We start from the raw sequence: 17,874 nt of genomic DNA, 5'->3' as shown, positions 1-17,874 counted from the left end.
AGGTCAACTAAGGACAAGAGAAGGCTGAGCCCAGAGGAAATCCTCCAGTATGGGAGGAACTGCAAACAAAGGCTAAGAAAAAGGTGTTAGAGAAGTAGTAGAAAAACAATCAGAAGATTATGGTGGTAACACAGAGGCCTAGGAAAGAGAATGCTTCAGTGAAGGAGTGGCCAGCTGGGCTTAACACTGCCCAGAGATCAATTAATACAAGCAATGAAACATGTTAGAATGTTCAATAGTGGCTTCAATATATGATAAAAAAGCAACTTATACCCTACTCAGAATCATTTCCCATAGAGTACTGTTATTGGTGTAGGGCAATGTTAATGTCTTAGCTATAAGCAATATATAATTGAAATAACTTTGAATGAAAGTATCAACTGGGTTTTTGTATTTTTTACTAGCAATCATTCTGATCCCTGAAATTAATATATATGTATATATATGTATATATGTGTATATATGTATATATATGTGTATATATATGTGTGTGTATATATATATGTTTTTTTTTTTTTTTTTTGAGACAAACTCTCTCTGTCTCCTAGGCTGGAGTTCAGTGGCCCAATCTCAGCTCACAGCAACCTCTGCCTCCTGGGCTGAAACCATTATCATGCCTCAGGCTCCGGAGCAGCTGGGATTACAGGTGCGGGCCACCAGGCCTGGCTAATCTTGTATTTTTAGTAGAGACAGCATTTCACCATGTTGGCCAGGCTGGAAAATTTTATTAACATTTTAAACAATTACTTTAAAAAATATATTTGTGTTTAAAGAACAATGAGAAAATTGACTTAATTTTTAAGCCTCATTTTTTTATTAGTGTAACTTTTCAATCTTTGAATCAAACTTTTTTCAGTACTTTAAAGAAGGCCCCTTTTCAAATGGGCCATTTTCATATTTACTAAAGTCATACAGATTTACAACCTAAATCTAGCCCTGCCACTTACTAGCAAGGTGACCTTGGGCAGATTCCTGAGTCTGTTTCCCCTTCTGAAAAAGGAATCATAGTTCCCAACTCGCAGCTTATTGTGAATAATAAATAAAATAATGTACGTGAAGGACCTGGCATATAGGAAGCATTACACAAATTTATCCATTTACCTCCTTATTTTATGGACCACACTAAAACAGAAATTTATTTTCTTAAAATATATTGATTTTAGTCTAAATCCTATTGAAAATGAGCTACTTCATAGATACCAATACTCTATTAAAGTGGTTATACAGAATTATCTGTTTTACAGAGATGAAGAACCTATGCGTTATGGAAACATAATGTATGACAGAAGGGTAATTCGAGGCAACACTTATGCACTCCAGACAGGGCCACTGGTAAGTTCAGTTTGAATAGTCTAACACCGTGTTCTCACATTATCTATGGGGAAGGATCAGTTTCTTTGTGTTAATTTCTAATCCATTGCAGACTAAAACATTCATAAAATAAAGATGAATTACTATAAAAATGAAATTTTTAAAAAGACATACAAATAGAAGCGCAGTGACAGTTTCCAGGAGCTGGGGGATGAGGGGGCCAGGGAGGGAGTTATTGTTTAATAAGTGTAGAGTTTCAGTTTTGCAAGGTGAAAAGAGTTCGGGAGATAGAGGATGGTGACAGTGATAGAACAATGTGAATTTAATTAATACCACCGAATTTTATACTTAAAAATGGTTAAGGTGATAAATTTTACATTATGTGTATTTTACCACAAAAAAGGAATTAGCTAAAAAAAAAAGCCCCAATTGGCCGGGCACGGTGGCTCATGCCTGTAATCCCAGCACTTTGGGAGGCCGAGGCGGGTGGATCACGAGGTCAGGAGATCGAGACCATTCTGGCCAACATGGTGAAACCCCGTCTCTACTAAAAGTACAAAAATTAGCTGGGCGTAGTGGCACTTGCCTGTAGTCCCAGCTACTTGGGAGGCTGAGGCAGGAGAATTGCTTGAACCCGAGAGGCGGAAGTTGCAGTGAGCCGAGATCGCGCCACTGCACTCCAGCCTGGCGACAGAGCGAGACTCCATCTCAAAAAAACAAAAAAAAGCCCCAATTTTTCATTAGATTCAACAGAACTCTGCCATTCTAAACATTTCTAAACTTTTACTCTCAATTTCTGTACTTAAATTGTTACAGACCAGTTAAAATAGTTTATAGACACTAGCCAGAGGCCCACATTTTGAGTAGCGCTTGTCTATTGCATCTAGATTTGTTTAGATTATCTCATAATCTAATACAATTATCATTATTTAATCAAAAAGTCTGAATTCTGCTTCTTTAATTCACTCAACAAATATTTATTGAGTTTTAGGCCCTGTTCTGGGTACCTAGGATACGGAGATGAGTAAGACATGGTGTGATATTAAGGGTGGTGAGTTCTTGGCACAGAAATGAAATACAAGTGAATGTATAAACAGTATATGACATTTAAGTGCCTAATACAAGATGGTGATAGAGATACTTCTCTACTTACGATGAGGTTATGTCCTAATAAACCCACTGAACATTGAAAATGGATTTAAAACACCAAACCTGCCAAACACCGTAGCGTAGCGTAGCCTACCTTAAATATGCTCAGAGGCCAGGCGTGGTGGCTCATGCCTGTAATCCTAGCAGTTTGGGAGGCCAAGGTGGGCAGATCACTTGAGCCCAGGCACTTGAGACCAGCCTGGGCAATGTGGCAAAACCCTGTCTCTACAAAAAAAAAAAAAAAAACCCACAAAAATTAGCTGAGCATGGTGGCACGCCCCTGTAGTCCCAGCTACTTGGGAGGCTGAGGCAGAAGGATTGACTGAGCCCAGGAGGACAAGGCTGCAGTGAGCTCTGATCACACCACTGCACTCCAGCCTGGGTGACAGAGGGAAACCCTGTCTCAAAAAACAAAAACAAAAACAAAAATACAACCTAGAATGTTAAGGAATTGAGGGAAGCTCAGTGTGCCTGAATTGGAGTCTGAGGCAGAGAGTATCAAGAAATATGTGATTAAAAAGAAGTTAAAAATGAATAATAGCATTCAAATCCACATTAGAGAGAATGTTGTTGAATGTCAAATGAGGGATGTGAAGAACCCACCTAAGGTATGTTCCCAGAATCGCCTCTTGGCCTTTTGGCTAAGATCAAGTGTAGGTATGTTCCCAGAACGAGACCCTGTCTCCAAAAAAAAAAAAAAAAAAAGTGCTCAGAACACTTACAGTTGGGAAAAATCATCTAACACAAAGCCTATTTTATAATAAAGTACTGAATGTCTCATATAATTTATGAAATATTAAAGTGAAAAATAGAATGGTTGTATGAGTATTCAAAGTACATTTTCTGTGGATACTTCTGTATCATCATAAAGCTGAAAAATCATAAACCACATAAGTTGGGGAACATCTATTAGTCTGAAGCAATGGTTAACTTATTAAACATATATATATGTATGTATGTATGTATGTATATACGCTTCAACCCTATCCTGGAGCTCCTGCATTAGAACCTCCAGGGGTTCCCTGCTTCTCCCACTGAGGTGGTATCAACATGGATGGAGCAGGAAGCTAAACTTTCACCTTCACCCAGTACCAATGAGGTAGTAGGAGATGGCACAAGTCAGTGCCCCACTCTTTCTGGGGTGGTGCCAGCAAACCCAGTGGGTAGCTGAATTGCAGTCCTATCTGGCAATAACAAGGTGGTATGAGGCAGTGCTAGTCAATGCTGCACTCCCCCGACACCACCACCAGTGTCAACAGAGCCTAGAAAGGAGCTGAACTACCACCCCCACCTGGCACCAATGTGTTGGTACAAGTTGACCCTCTGCTTTTGTTGAGGTGGTGTCAGTGGGGCCCAGCAGGAAGTTGAACTTCCAACCCCACTCAGGCTTGTGCACTGAAACAAAAAGGGTGACTTCCTACTGAAAAATTAAATAGGATCCAAAGTCTTAAAATATAATACCCAAAATAGCCAGGATACAAACAAAAATCATTCATCATACAAGAATCAGGACAGTCACAATTTGCATGAGAAACGACAATCAAGAAATGACAAAACCAAGATGACTTAGATGTGGGAATTACCTGACAAGGATTTTAAAGCAACAATCAAAAATGTTTCAATGAAAAGTGAACAATTATAGACAGTCTTGAAACAAATAAAAAAAATCTTAGCAAAGAAATACAAGATACAAAAGTGAACCAAATGGAAACTTATAGAACTGAAAAATACAATAACTAAAATAAAAAACTCACTGGATGGACTCAGTAGTACATTGGAAATGACATAGGAAACAATCAGTGAACTTGAAGAAAAATCAATGAAGAATGGAAGTTATCCAGCTGAACAGAGAGAAAATAGACAAAAAAAAAAAAAAAAAAAAAAAAAAAGCCTGAGAGAGCTGAAGAACAATCACAAAGATTTACATTCATGTTGTTGGAATCCTAGAAGGAGAGGAGGAAAACTATGAGATAGAAAAATATTTGAAGAAATCATGATTGAAAATTCCACAAATTTGGCAAAAGGCCTACAGATCCAAGAAGCCAAGTGACCCCCGCATGCAGATAAACCCAAAGAAATCTACCCGAGACAAATCAGGATCAAACTTTTGAAAATTAAAAACAAAACATTTTTAAATCAGCCAGAAAGAAATTACACGTTAGCTAAAGGAGAACAATGATTTAAATGGCAGTGGATTTCTTACCTAAAATGTGGAGACAAGAAAGTGGCACAATATTTTTCAAGTCCTTAAAGGAAAGAACTATCAAGCTTTAATTCTAATCCAGTGAAAATATTTTTCAGGAGTTCCAAAATGGCAGCATAGAAGCAGGCTGGCTTCACTCCCCCTGCAAAAGAAAATCAAGAACAAATGTACAGTGCCAAGATTACCACCAGCAATATTCTAGAGCTCAGGTAGAAGGAGGAAGCAGTTCCCAGGGCTACGGAAAAGTGAAAAAGCTTCAAGGAGATGGTAGGAGAATCAGTCGTTCATGTCTACAGTATCTCTCCTTCTAGTCTGCCTGGCACTAAGGATGTGGAAGATTGATTTAGGGTTCTCTAGAGGGACAGAACTAATGGAATAGATATATATATAAAGGAGAGTTTATTAAGTATTAAGTCACACAATCACAAGGTCCCACAATAGGCCATCTGCAGGCTGAGGAGCAAGGAGAGCCAGTCCAGTTTCCAAAACTGAAGAACTTGGAGTTCAATGTTCAAGGGCAGGAAGCATCCAGCACAGGAGGAGGATGTAGGCAGGGAGGCTAGGCCAGTCTCTCTTTTCATATTTTTCTGCCTGCTTATATTCTAGCCACTCTGGCAGCTGATTAGATTGTGCCCACCCAGATTAAGGGTGGGTCTGCCCTTCCCAGCCTACTGACTCAGATGATAGTCTCTTTTGGCAACACCCTGAGACACACCCAGGATCAGTACTTGGTATCCTTCAATCCAGTCAAAATGACACTCAGTATTAACCATCACAAGGATTTATCTCTGACTTGTGATTTCTGCACTGGAAAAAGATCAAGGTGGACAACTAGTTTCCCTACCATGTTGGGTTTCCTGGCAGGAAATTCAACCCACAAGAAGCATCATGAGTTCCTGAAGAGAGAAATATGTCTGAGTACAGCCAAAGACAAAATGGGGAGGTGAGACTACCATCCCCAGCCCTGGACACTCTGCTGTATAACTCAACCAAAAGAAACACCAAATCAGAGTGGCTGTTCAGCAGCACCACACTGTAGGAGATAACACTGTACCGGTCCCCTGGGCACAAACACCTAGCCAGTCACACTACCAGTGTATCCCCTTTGGGACCTCCCCCATTCAGGATGGGCAGTGCTCTGATCATTTACTAGAGCCAGGTGAACCTGGCCTTAAGGCACCACGTAAATCCAAAAAGGAGGCAGTAATCTGGTGATAAAGGATCTTTGGCGGGGCGCAGTGTCTCATACCTGTAATCCCAGCACTTTGGGAGGCCGAGGCAGACAGATCGCTTGAGGTCATTAGTTTGAGACCAGCCTGACCAATATGATGAAACCCCATGGCTACTAAAAATACAAAAATTAGCCAGCTGTGGTGGTAGGCACCTGTAATCCCAGCTACTTGAGAGGCTGAGTCAGGAGAATTGCTTGAACCCAGGAGGCAGAGGTTGCAGTGAGCCAAGATCACACCACTGCACTCCAGCCAGGGTGACAGAGTGGGACTCTGTCTCAAAAAAAAGGAAAAAAAAAAAAAAGAAAGATCTCTAAGAAAATATATCCAATAAAAAGCAAAACAAGCCAAACAGATTAGACTGGACTAAATAATCATTCAGTGCAGAGACATAGACATACATCCACATGAAACAACAGCAAACAGGGAACCATGACCTACCTAAAGGGACAAAGCAAGGAATCAGTAACTGGCCCTAATGAGATGGCAGGATGTGAGCTCTCTGACCAAAAATTCAAAATAGCAGTCTTAAGGACATTCAGTGATGTCTAAGATAACACAGAAAGCAATTTTGGAATTTGTTAGAGAAACTTAACAAAGAGATTGAAATAATTTTTAAAAATCAAGCAGAAATCTTGGAGCTGAGTAATATATTTGTTGAACTGAAAAATTTATTAGAGGCTTTCAACAACAGAATGAATCAAGCAGAGGAAAGAATCAGTGAACATGAAGACAAAGACAGACTATTTGAAAATACACAGTCTGAGGAGAAAAAAGAATGAGAAGAAACAAAGACTGCTTACAAGATACAGAAAATTACCCCAAAGGATCAAAGCTAAGAATTACTTGTGTTCAAGAGGGAATTGAGCAAGAGCAAGGAGTGGGAAGCTTGTTTTAAGAAATACTAACAGAAAACTTTCCAAAACTTGAGAAAGAAATAGATATCCAGGTACAGGAAGGTCAGAGAATACCAAACAGATTCACCCCAAATAATACCCCATAGAATAATCAAGCTCTCAAAGGTCAAGGAGAAAAAAAGAATCCCAAAAGCAGCAAGAGAAAAGAAGCAAATAACATACACGAAGGAGCTCCAATCCATCTGGCAGCAGACTTCTCGATGGAAACTGTACAGGCCAAGAGGGAGTGAGATAACCAGGAGGGACTGGGGTGACAGTCTCAAAGTGCTGAAAGAAAAAAAATCATCTAAGAATATTGTATCCACAAAGTTATCCCTCAGATATGAAGGAGAGATAGTCTTTCCTAGACAAATAAAAGCTGAGCAAATTCAGCACCACCACGTCCATCTTACAAGAAATGTTGAAGGGAATTCTTCAGCCTGAACAACAACAACAAAAAACACTAATGTGCCAAAATAAAACATTTGAAGGTATGACACTTACTGGTTAAATTAAGTACATAGACAAACCTAGAATACTCTCATACGATAACTGTGGTATGCAATCCACTCATAATTCTACTGAGGCCCAAAAGACAACTATCAAAAACAGTAATAGCTGCAGCAACCTGTTAAGAGTTAGGTAATATAAAAATATGTGCAATGAGACAACTAAAAGTATGTGGGGGGATGGAGTTAAAGTGTAGAATTTTTTTTCTTTTTTTCTTTGCTTCTGTTCTTTGTGATCTAAGATAAGTTGTCATCTCTGCAAACAACTTGTTATATCTGTTTTTTGTAAGCCTCATGGTAACCACAATGCAAAAATCTGTAAAAGATTCACCAAAAATTAAAAGCAACAAACTAAAATATACTACCAGATAAAGTCACTTAACACAAAGAAAGACAATAAAGAAGGAAGGAGATACAAAACAACAAGAAAATAAGCAACAGAATGGTAGTAGTAAGTCCTTGCTTTATCAGTAATAACACTGAATGTAAGAGGACTCGGTTCTCCAATTAAAAGGCATAGAATAGCTGATTGGATAAAGAAATGAGACCCAACTACATGCTCCTACAAGAAACCCACTTCACCTACAGAGACACACATAGACTGAAAGTAAATGGATGGAAAAAGATTTTCCATGCAACTAGAAACCAAAAAAGAGCATGAGTATACTTACATCAGATAAACTACAAATCAAAGACTGTAAAAAGAAACATGGTCACTCTGTAATAATAAAGTGATCAGTTCAGCCAGAGGATGTAACAATGATAAATATTCATGCACCCAACACCAGAGCTCCCAACTATATAAAGCAAACATGAATAGATCTAAAGGGAGAGATAGACCGCAATAATATTAGGAGACTTTAATAACCCATTCTCAGTAATGAATAGATAATCCAAACAGAAAATCAGGAAAAAAAGAAAAAGAAAGAAAAGAAAATTAGTGTTAAACTTCACACTAGACCTATTAGGACTAACTGATATTTATAGAACATTTTATCCATCTTATGCAGAGTACACATATTTTTTTCTTCAGCACATGGATCATTCATCAGAATAGTCCATATCTTAGGCCACAAAACATGTCTGAACAAATTCAAAAAAGTAGAAATCATACCGAATATCTTTGCTGACCACAATGAAGTAAAACTAGAAATCAATAATAAGAGGAATCTTGGAAGCTACAAAAATACATAGAAATTAAACAGCATGCTCCTGAATGATCAGCAGGTCAATGAATAAATTAAAAAGGAAATGTTTTTATTATTTTTGTAAATATATAGATAGGATTGTGCACCCATATATTCCAGTTAACAGCCATACTTTGAAGTTACTTTTATGCTTTGTCAAACATCTTTGTAATTATCTGACAAAGTACCAATACACTTTTAATGAAGTTACTGATAATCAGGAAACATTATGACAAATGCCTTTATACTACTCAGGAATTGCTTTTGGAGTGTGGCAGTTCCTGTATGCTTTAATAAATATTTTCTAAATTCTAGAAGTATTTTCTATCACTGTTAGCTCGGACAGCCTGATTCTGTAGAGCTCCAGAGACAACGGGAGGCTAGGAAGAGGGCTCTTGCCAGAAAACAAGCCCAAGAGCAGCTCAGACCACAAACACCTGAACCTGTGGAAGGCAGAAAGCATGTCGATGTGCAAACAGGTGTGTGACTGTGCCCTTGGCATTGTGTCCTCTTGGTTTACTCAGTTGTCTATGTCAGTTCATTTTTATTTGGTCTTTGTATTATTTATGCCTCTCCTGTGCTGATACTTCCCCGATCACATGATAGGGAAGTTCCTTCATTAAAGAAATACATAGACTAGGCTGGATGTGCTGGCTCACGCCTGTAATCTCAGCACTTGGGGAGGCCGAGGTGGGCAGATCGCCTGAGGTCAGGAGTTCAAGACCAGCCTGGCCAATGTGGTGAAATACCCTGTCTCCACTAAAAATACAAAAATTAGCTGGGCATGGTGGTGGTCACCTGTAATCCCAGCTACTCGGGAGGCTGAGGCAGGAGAATCGCTTGAATCCGGGAGGCGGATGTTGCAGTAAGCCGAGATCGCACCATTGCACTCCAGCCTGGGCAACAAGAGCAAAAGTCCATCTCAAAAAAAAAAAAAAGAGAGAGAGAGAGAGAAAGAAATACATAGACTATATACTATCATCATAGTGGATATGGCTGGAAGTGTGGGATGGGGTTTAAAAAAAAAAAAAGAATTTTGGCCAAGCACAGTGGCTCACATCCATAATCCCACCACTTTGGGAGGCAAGGCAGGAGGATCACTTGAGCCCAGGAGTTGGAGACGAAAGACCACATCTCTACAAAAAAGTTTAAAATTGGTTGAGCATGGTGGTGCACACCTGTAATTCCAACTACTCAGTAGGCTAAGGCAGAAGGATCATATGTGCCCAGGATTTCAAGGCTGCAGTAAGCTATGATCACACCACTGCACTCAGCCTGGGCAACAAATAAACAAATAATTTTGTGACCAAATTCTCTCTTAGACCTTTTCACATATTCTGTTCTTAAACTGGGATTCTTTCTCATAGCCCAACATGAATCACTGTTCTTTTCATTAGGACTTACAGGAAAGGAGAGCAATATGGTTCTATTTTGTCATTTTGTTTGTCTTTTGAGAGGAATAAACCCACTCCCATCTGAGTCATCTGCCTCTCACACCAGCCTCTTCTGTCCTCTGGTTCTGTCGCTGTGCACATTCCCCAGGGCCACACAGGCACCCCTGAGACAGGTGCCAGGATTTGCATACTTGTCTCGCTGTGCTCAGCTGTAGAGGCTTACCTGGTCCTATAGGGTCTAGCTGTGTTGTTGACAGCATCTTGGTCATCAGACAGTGCTTGGTGTTTTCCTTGGACCACTGTCACTACTTAAGGTTCACTTTGTACCCTTCCAAGATGGTGAGTGGATCCATCAGGATTATTTCTGCATGGTAAAGGCAAAAGGGACCATTCCATGCTTTAACCCCTGCCTTTAGGCCAAGTCTGGAATGAGTGTATGGCTGTCATTAGCCAAAGAGCTAAGTTTTCATGTTTCTTTATACCATCAGAATATTAAGTGATATAATAGCAGCCAGCTTTTTTTGGATATTTCCTCAGAGACTGAACCAGGTCCTTTATCTGTGTATTTCCTTCCTTATTACAAAGATTCTGTGTGACAGGTAGTTATAGCCCATTTTCCAGATGAAGAAACTGAGGCCCAGAGAGGACATGACTTGGCCAAGTCCTATGCCCAACATCTGACTCTAGTGCTCATGTTCTTTGCTTGATACCACATTACCCCTGCCTCATATAAATTACTCCTAACATGAAATTTGTTTTCATACATCTGTTTATAATCTGTAGTGCAGAGGGAACATCAAATAACCTGGTGGCTTGGAACATGATTTTTTTAAATATACAGGAATTTTCAAATCTTTGTATGTTTACTATCTTAGGACTCAAATATATATATATATAAAATTGACTTTTTATCCGCTGTTGTACTCTGCATCTTATACACATCTACAGTCTCATGTTCTTCTTTAGTTCCAATACAAAGCTCAGTGCTTTCTAGACATTCAGTAAATGTTCTAGCCTAACTCTATCTATGGTCTTCCAAATATTTAAAAACTCTTAGTTCAGTAGGTGAGGTAAGCCCTACATTTGAGCACTTTTATTCTAATACTTATTTTCTGATTCATTTAAATATGCTTTGAAGGAGCTAAAATTTCAAATACACATATATGCTTGAAATAGACCAGAATTTTTTTTCTTTGAGACAGTCTCACTGTGTTGCCCAAGCTATAGTACAGTGACACGATCTTGGCTCACTGCAACCTCCACCTCCCAGGTTCAAGCAGTTCTCCCACCTCAGCCTCCCGAGTGGCTGGGACCACAGGCACGCACCACCACGCCCAGCTAATTTTTGTATTTTTTGTAGAGATGGGGTTTTGCCATGTTGGCCAGGCTGGTCTCAAACTCCTGACCTCAAGTAATGCACCCTCCTCGGCCTCCCAAAGTGCTGGGATTATGGGCATGAACTACCATGCCCGGCCTTAGACCAGAATTTTAAACTCAATATATATGATATTCTTCTTAGAATTATACCTTGAAGAAATTGCTGATCGCATAATAGAAGTTGATATGGAATGCCAAACAGATGCATTTTTGGACAGACCACCAACACCACTCTTTATTCCTGCCAAAACTGGCAAAGATGTGGCCACCCAAATACTAGAAGGAGAGGTACAGTACATCCTGTGGGCTTCCCTCTATAATCTTTATAAGTGAGGTAAAGTTAGGTGTAGATAATGCTTAATATGAGCAAGAACCACTTCACAATCAGATTCTACTTCTTGGATTTCTTTCCAGATATTATCTATAATGGTTTTATCATATAGTACTCAGAAATGTTTTAAAATTCCATGTTATGATTTCTTTGCTGATTAAAAACAAAATCATTTGAAATGTTTTTAGAATATTTCCACATTTGATTTTTGTTTGTTTATATGCTCGCTTAATGTGTATATTTAAGATAGATTTGTACTAAATCAGGAAAAATAATATCCCTGGTATAAAAGATTCCACAATTAGTTGCTTGTGGATTATATAACTTTTGTAAAGATACCCTCTCATTTTAAAAAAATTTTTTTAATAATTACATTTTTCTATCAGTGTGGAATGCATAAATAGGCCTGTTTATGAAATTGAAGAAGAGAAGGCAATGATTATGTTCATAATGACCTAAGTGAGTTTTAATACTTGTGGGAACTTGAAAGAACTGTCATTGAAATTGGGAAATAAAATAAATCTTCAGAAGCTACCTGAAAGTTATATTTGCCTATAAATCCTAGCAATGAATCACCAAAATATCTCTCATTCTTGTTCCTTCATTCATCAAACTGTTATTTAAAAATAAGTAAAAATCAAACAGAAAAGGCAAAGAATAAGACAGACAAGGATATTTCTCTTCAGTGTCAGGGTTCATTTTGATGAATGCATAGATTTTTTTCATAACTTTGACTTAACAGATTTTTGCCTGTAAACAAAATATTGTTCATTTTGAGGATTAGAAACCATGAATAAAGCACCAGCACAGTGTCTGGCACACAGGAGACACTTAATAAATAATATCTTGTTATTGCTAAGAATATTATATTTTTGTTGAGCATTCGATTCATAATTAAAATTTTAAGTTTGCTTTATTTTGTATGTTTAAGCTCTTTGACTTTGATCTTGAAGTTAAACCAGTGTTAGAAGTTTTGGTGGGGAAGACAATTGAGCAGTCTCTTCTGGAAGTAATGGAAGAAGAAGAGCTGGCTAACCTGCGGGCCAGTCAGCGTGAGTATGAAGAACTACGGAATAGTGAACGTGCTGAAGTTCAACGACTTGAAGAGCAAGAGAGGCGACACCGAGAAGAAAAAGTATATATAATTATATTTTTGTTTCTTAGGCCGTCTTTTGGCTAGTTAGCATATTATGTTCAAAATTACATGTGATGATATATCATAAAACTAAAGATCTTTGGGAATATATTAGAAAAAGATCTATAATATTTTTGCTCAGGTTTCTCTTATAGATCATAGATCTTTCATGGACTGAATTACATCTTTTAAACTCCAGCTTACATAAATATACCTAAATTGAGTTTCCAAAAGTTTCTAAATGAAGTGAAAATTCCTAAGTTACATGTGTCCCAGTTGGAAGACTCTCTTAAATATCAGGAGTCCTAAAGAAAGAAAGACGTATGTTGGTTTGCCATAAGTCGGAGGCAGAAAGATGGAAGGAAGGAAAAAGTGAGTGTATTGGAGAGAGACTGTGGGTAAGAAGCAGGGGATCTAGATAGAATTCTGATTCTTTTTCTCAGTGACCAGGCCCTTCATTATATCCTTAGTGACACACCAGAGCTATCTGGTTTCTCATAGAATATTTTTCAGATTCTAGATTTTTAGAATCTTCAATAAGGAAAGGTTTACAATCCAGTTTTTTTTTAATGTGCCAGTAGTCTACAGTTAGGAAGCACTAGAAAAGATAGTCTTTCTGGTTCTGGCAATAACTGTCAGCCTTTGTTGTATACTGATGAACGAATTATAAAGTAGCGTCTTAATACCTGAAACAGTTAAGAAGAAATTCCCAAGGGGCCTAACTTACTATGCTATGAAAAATAGTGTAATCGTTGGGAAATCCTACTCAGTATCTATCAAATGGACTTTAATTCCAAGATGAATGCTTACTTGTGTAAAGAGCATAGGGCTTACAATAAGGATTGTGCAAAAGTAAGACTTTATTTATAAATATAAAAAAACTGTGGCAAAATAAACTGTTGAAATTAGTTGTGAAATCTTTATCAAAAAATATTTGTTATCGCTTCTCGGCCTTTTGGCTAAGATCAAGTGTAAAAAATATTTGTTTATTTACTGTTTGGAAATATATTATGGAAAACTGGATACAAGAATCACCTAGATTTATATTTGTTTAAAGTTTGAAAATAGATTTAATTCGAAAATATATTAATGCTCCCACTTCCACATGAGAGTAGAGAACAGGATTCATCTGCTTTATAAATATTACATGGTCTAAAGGAAGCAACAACAAAAAATAAGAGGCTTTCATAATCTTCAGAACCATTCAGCTTTACAAATTCGGGGAATTATTACAAATGAACTCATTCATTGTCCCACTGGCTTACCAGTAATATTTCATGATAATATTAATTTAAAATACATATAGTGGTGATTATCTTTTTGCTACCATCTATACTGTTAAGCATGTATGTCTTGAAATTATTTTACTTGAAATGAATAGTGAGATGTTTTACCTTAAATTCCATCTTTTATAACTTCCTGAATTCAGTACCCACTAGCTGTTGAAATTCATTAAACTTTTGATAAAAAATATGAACCTTTAATAGACACCCTCTGTCCATTTTTTGATAAGTCTGGATTCTTCTACTTATTAACTTCACTAGATTCAGTACTTGGGGAGGGCATAAGAGCTAAATAACCACCTGTGTCGTTCTTGGCAGGAACGGCGTAAGAAACAGCAGTGGGAAATAGTGCACAAGCACAACGAGACATCACAAAAAATCGCCGCCCGAGCATTTGCACAGCGTTACCTGGCTGACCTTCTCCCGTCTGTTTTTGGCAGCCTCAGGGATAGTGGCTACTTTTATGATCCCATTGAAAGAGGTTTGTAGATATTTTTGTTAGATTAAGTCTGTTGTAATAAGCATCCTCTTAATGGTTCAAATTTATCTTATGTCCATTTTTATTTTGAATTGGAATCTTTCTGACACAAAGTCAATTTTAGTTGTTTAAAGTAAGTACAGTTGTTAATGAGATGTGTATTTTAAAGATCTTGATTTAAGGATATTAGTGTTTATTGCAAAGCAACATTTGTGTAGTAGAAAGAAATATGGACTTGGTATTGAAAACTTCAGTTTGGGTTGCAGCTTTATCATTAGCTAGCTTGATGACCTCCAGTTTCTTCATGTGTGAAATGAGGATTTTTTTTTTTGTTCTGAGACAGAGTCTCTTTCTTTTGCCCAGGCTGGAGTGCACTGGCACGATCTTGGCTCACTGCAACCTCTGCCTCCCGGGTTCAAGCAATTCTCCCTGCCTCAGCCTTCCGAGTAGCTGGGATTACAGGCACCTGCTACCACGCCCAGCTAATTTTTGTATTTTTTAGTAGAGACGGGGTTTCGCCATGTTGGCCAGGCTGGTCCTGACCTCAAGTGATCCGCCTGCCTTGGCCTCCCAAAGGGCTGAGATTACAGGCGTGAGCCACCGTGCCCAGCCTGAAATAAGGATTATTTAGGAGTTAAGTCATAAAATATATGAAACTGTGTAAACTGTAAAGTCCTATGTATGCATAAGTAGTTGTTATTAACTTTTTCTCAGCTGACTTATTCAAATAAAAAACCCTTTGAGGGCAGCTATCAAGGTCATTTATTCATTTAGTTAGGCCCTTACCCTGTTCCAGACAACGTTTGGTATTGGAGAAAAAGAAGGATCCCTGATCTCTGCCATTAGGGAGCCCATAGCCTGATAGCTGTCTGTCTGTATCCCCTCAAAGCCCACGTTCCTAGCTGCTCAGCCAGTGGAAAGGAAGAGTTGCATGTCCTCACCACCACCTACCTTCCTCAGGGTGAAAAGCACTTACATCCACCATGCTTGGTGTATAGGTCCTATTTTGTTGGCCAGTAGTATCTTGGGACACATCTTAGTAATGTTAATTTTCACTGATTACATATTCAATTCAATACAAAGAGGTCAGATCACAAACAAATATTATTAATATACATAGTATTTTTCATAGGTGATATGATTTGATACTCCCAATAACCCTGTAGGATAGACAGGTCAGATAGAATTCCCATTTTTTCAGAAATAGAAACTGAAGCTCAGGGAAGTTAAATGCCTTGCTCCCAAATCCTCAGGCAGTGGAAATATTAGGCCTCAAACTGACTTGGAACTCAGATTCCAAGTCCAGTGTTCATTCTCGGCTATCATCCTGCTGTCCTGCGCTCTAGCTTGTCCTCTAACTGTTAGCCAGAGAGACCGGTAGCCTTTTTTCTATCACAGATTACCAAAAAAGTAAGTTATAGATCATTTAAAAGCTTGCAAATGAAATTCATACCTGAGATAAAAATTATTTATAGTAGTGAATAAAATATTCTATCACACTCTCCATTTCATCCTATTGAAAAATAAAATTAGATGCCTGCCCCAAAAAATGCTATTTTGAAACTTTAAAATGTATATTGTAATAGACCATATTTTTAAAATGCTTACACAGTAGATTTCAGTTTGAACAAACTTAATACTGATGGAAACAGCTAGTTTCTGACCTATTTCTAGATGACTGCCTCCTCAAATGCCCTCTCACCTGCATTCTCTGAGTCTGATCAGCCTCCTTCCATTAGGCCCTGGGCTTCAGGTGGGGGCTTTATTTTCCTGGCATTGCTCAATCCCAGATTTGCATTGCATTTGGATTGGAGTTCTCCCAAACCCGCATCCTCCCCCTGCCTCCCTGATCCATCTCAGATTGCACCTATGAAAGAAACTCCAAATGCCTTGACTCCAAGGAAGGCCTCATAGTTCTTAAAATATTGGGCCAGGCGCGGTGGCTCACACCTGTAATCCCAGCACTTTGGGAGGCCGAGGCGGGTGAATCACGATGTCAGGAGTTTGAGACCAGCCTGGCCAACATGGTGAAACCCCATCTCTACTAAAAACACAAAAATTAGCCAGGTGTGATGGCGTGCACCTGTCGTCCCAGCTACTCAGAAGGCTGAGGCAGGAGAATCATTTGAACCTGGGAAGCGGAGGTTGAAGTGAGCAGAGATCGCGCCACTGCACTCCAGCCTGGGCGACAGAGTGAGACTCTGTCTCAAAAAAAAAAAAAAAAAAAATCACTTATGCAACAGAAAGGAAACTGACCAGAACATATATAAGGAATATGGCAAAAGTTATGCTGTATGAATCTACTTAACATTTTATATTAAGAAACCAATGTTGATGAGTCTATTACATGAAGAGAAAAGCACATTATTCCTCTGATAATACATGAAAATCAATGAATTCTTTTATTACAGATATTGAGGTAGGATTTCTTCCATGGCTAATGAATGAAGTTGAAAAAACCATGGACTGTAGCATGGTGGGAAGAACAGTGCTTGACAGTAAGTTATTTTATCCAAAAATTCATCTCTAAAATTTTTAGTAGAAATAATAAGTTGAATAATTGAAAGAAAGATTAATTTTACAGTTCTAATACTTAAACTTTTAGTATATCAATTGTATTAATAAAAGTGCAAATTTTTACCCTCAATATTATTTTTGGCTCTTCTATAATTTGCTATCTATTAATATCTTGTCATTACTTTATAAATGATACTCTGTTAAAACAGAATATATTTTATATTTAATGCATTAAGTGTGAAGTATGCTGACTTCCAAAAAAGGTTATGACATAGGAAAGAGATGAGGCTTCCTGAAGGTTTTGTAATTATCTATAAGTCAGCATTGTAACTCCTGAAATATACCATAATGTGAAAATCGTAGTGATGTCTGGACATTTAACTTTTCAGTGTTGATCCGTGAGGTGGTTGAAAAGAGACTGTATATGTATGAGCATGGGGAAGACACACATCAGTCTCCAGAACCCGAGGATGAGCCTGGTGGTCCTGGAGCAATGACAGAGTCACTGGAGGCCTCTGAATTCCCGGAGCAGAGCATGTCACAGACACAGGAGCTGCTTTTAGACAGAGAGTACCTACAAAGAACAACATATGACAAAAGGTCATCCCAAGAAAGGAAGTTTATGGAAGAGAGAGAGCTCTTAGGGCAGGATGAAGAAACAGCAATGAGGAAGTCCTTAGGGGAGGAAGAATTGTCATAGGAGGGAAGCTTCAAAGTCATGAAACCAATCAACAGCCAAGTCAGCAAGCAATCAGGTAATGATGTGCAAGTCCCCTCAGGTTATAGAAATTATGTTGTATTTAGTCAGTATGTCTTTTTGTGTAATGGACTGGGCCAATCAAATGTGATAAAGTAAAACTAATTTGAAAATGAAA

The 17,874-nt window shown here is 38.3% G+C and overlaps 1 protein-coding gene across 2 annotated transcripts in view; it reads left to right on the top strand.

Moving 5' to 3' along the window:
- Positions 1-17,874, top strand: part of RSPH3 (radial spoke head 3) — a 25,935-nt gene extending 8,061 nt beyond the window's left edge. Inside the window, exons 2-9 of one of the 2 annotated variants that reach the window (XM_063725077.1) lie at positions 549-646; positions 1,245-1,332; positions 8,822-8,963; positions 11,398-11,543; positions 12,518-12,721; positions 14,323-14,485; positions 16,894-16,980; positions 17,389-17,874. In XM_063725077.1, the coding sequence (XP_063581147.1) occupies positions 1,258-1,332; positions 8,822-8,963; positions 11,398-11,543; positions 12,518-12,721; positions 14,323-14,485; positions 16,894-16,980; positions 17,389-17,699 (1,128 nt within the window). In that variant the 5' untranslated portion in view covers positions 549-646; positions 1,245-1,257 and the 3' untranslated portion in view covers positions 17,700-17,874. The remainder of the gene's footprint in view (positions 1-548; positions 647-1,244; positions 1,333-8,821; positions 8,964-11,397; positions 11,544-12,517; positions 12,722-14,322; positions 14,486-16,893; positions 16,981-17,388) is intronic. The other variant, XM_024248630.3, reaches the window with a different exon arrangement.

Source organism: Pongo abelii, chromosome 5, assembly GCF_028885655.2.
Source record: "Pongo abelii isolate AG06213 chromosome 5, NHGRI_mPonAbe1-v2.0_pri, whole genome shotgun sequence".
Taxonomy (NCBI): domain Eukaryota; kingdom Metazoa; phylum Chordata; class Mammalia; order Primates; family Hominidae; genus Pongo; species Pongo abelii.
The sequence above is the reverse complement of the archived record's forward strand: the minus strand, read 5'-3'. Positions and strand labels throughout refer to the sequence as shown.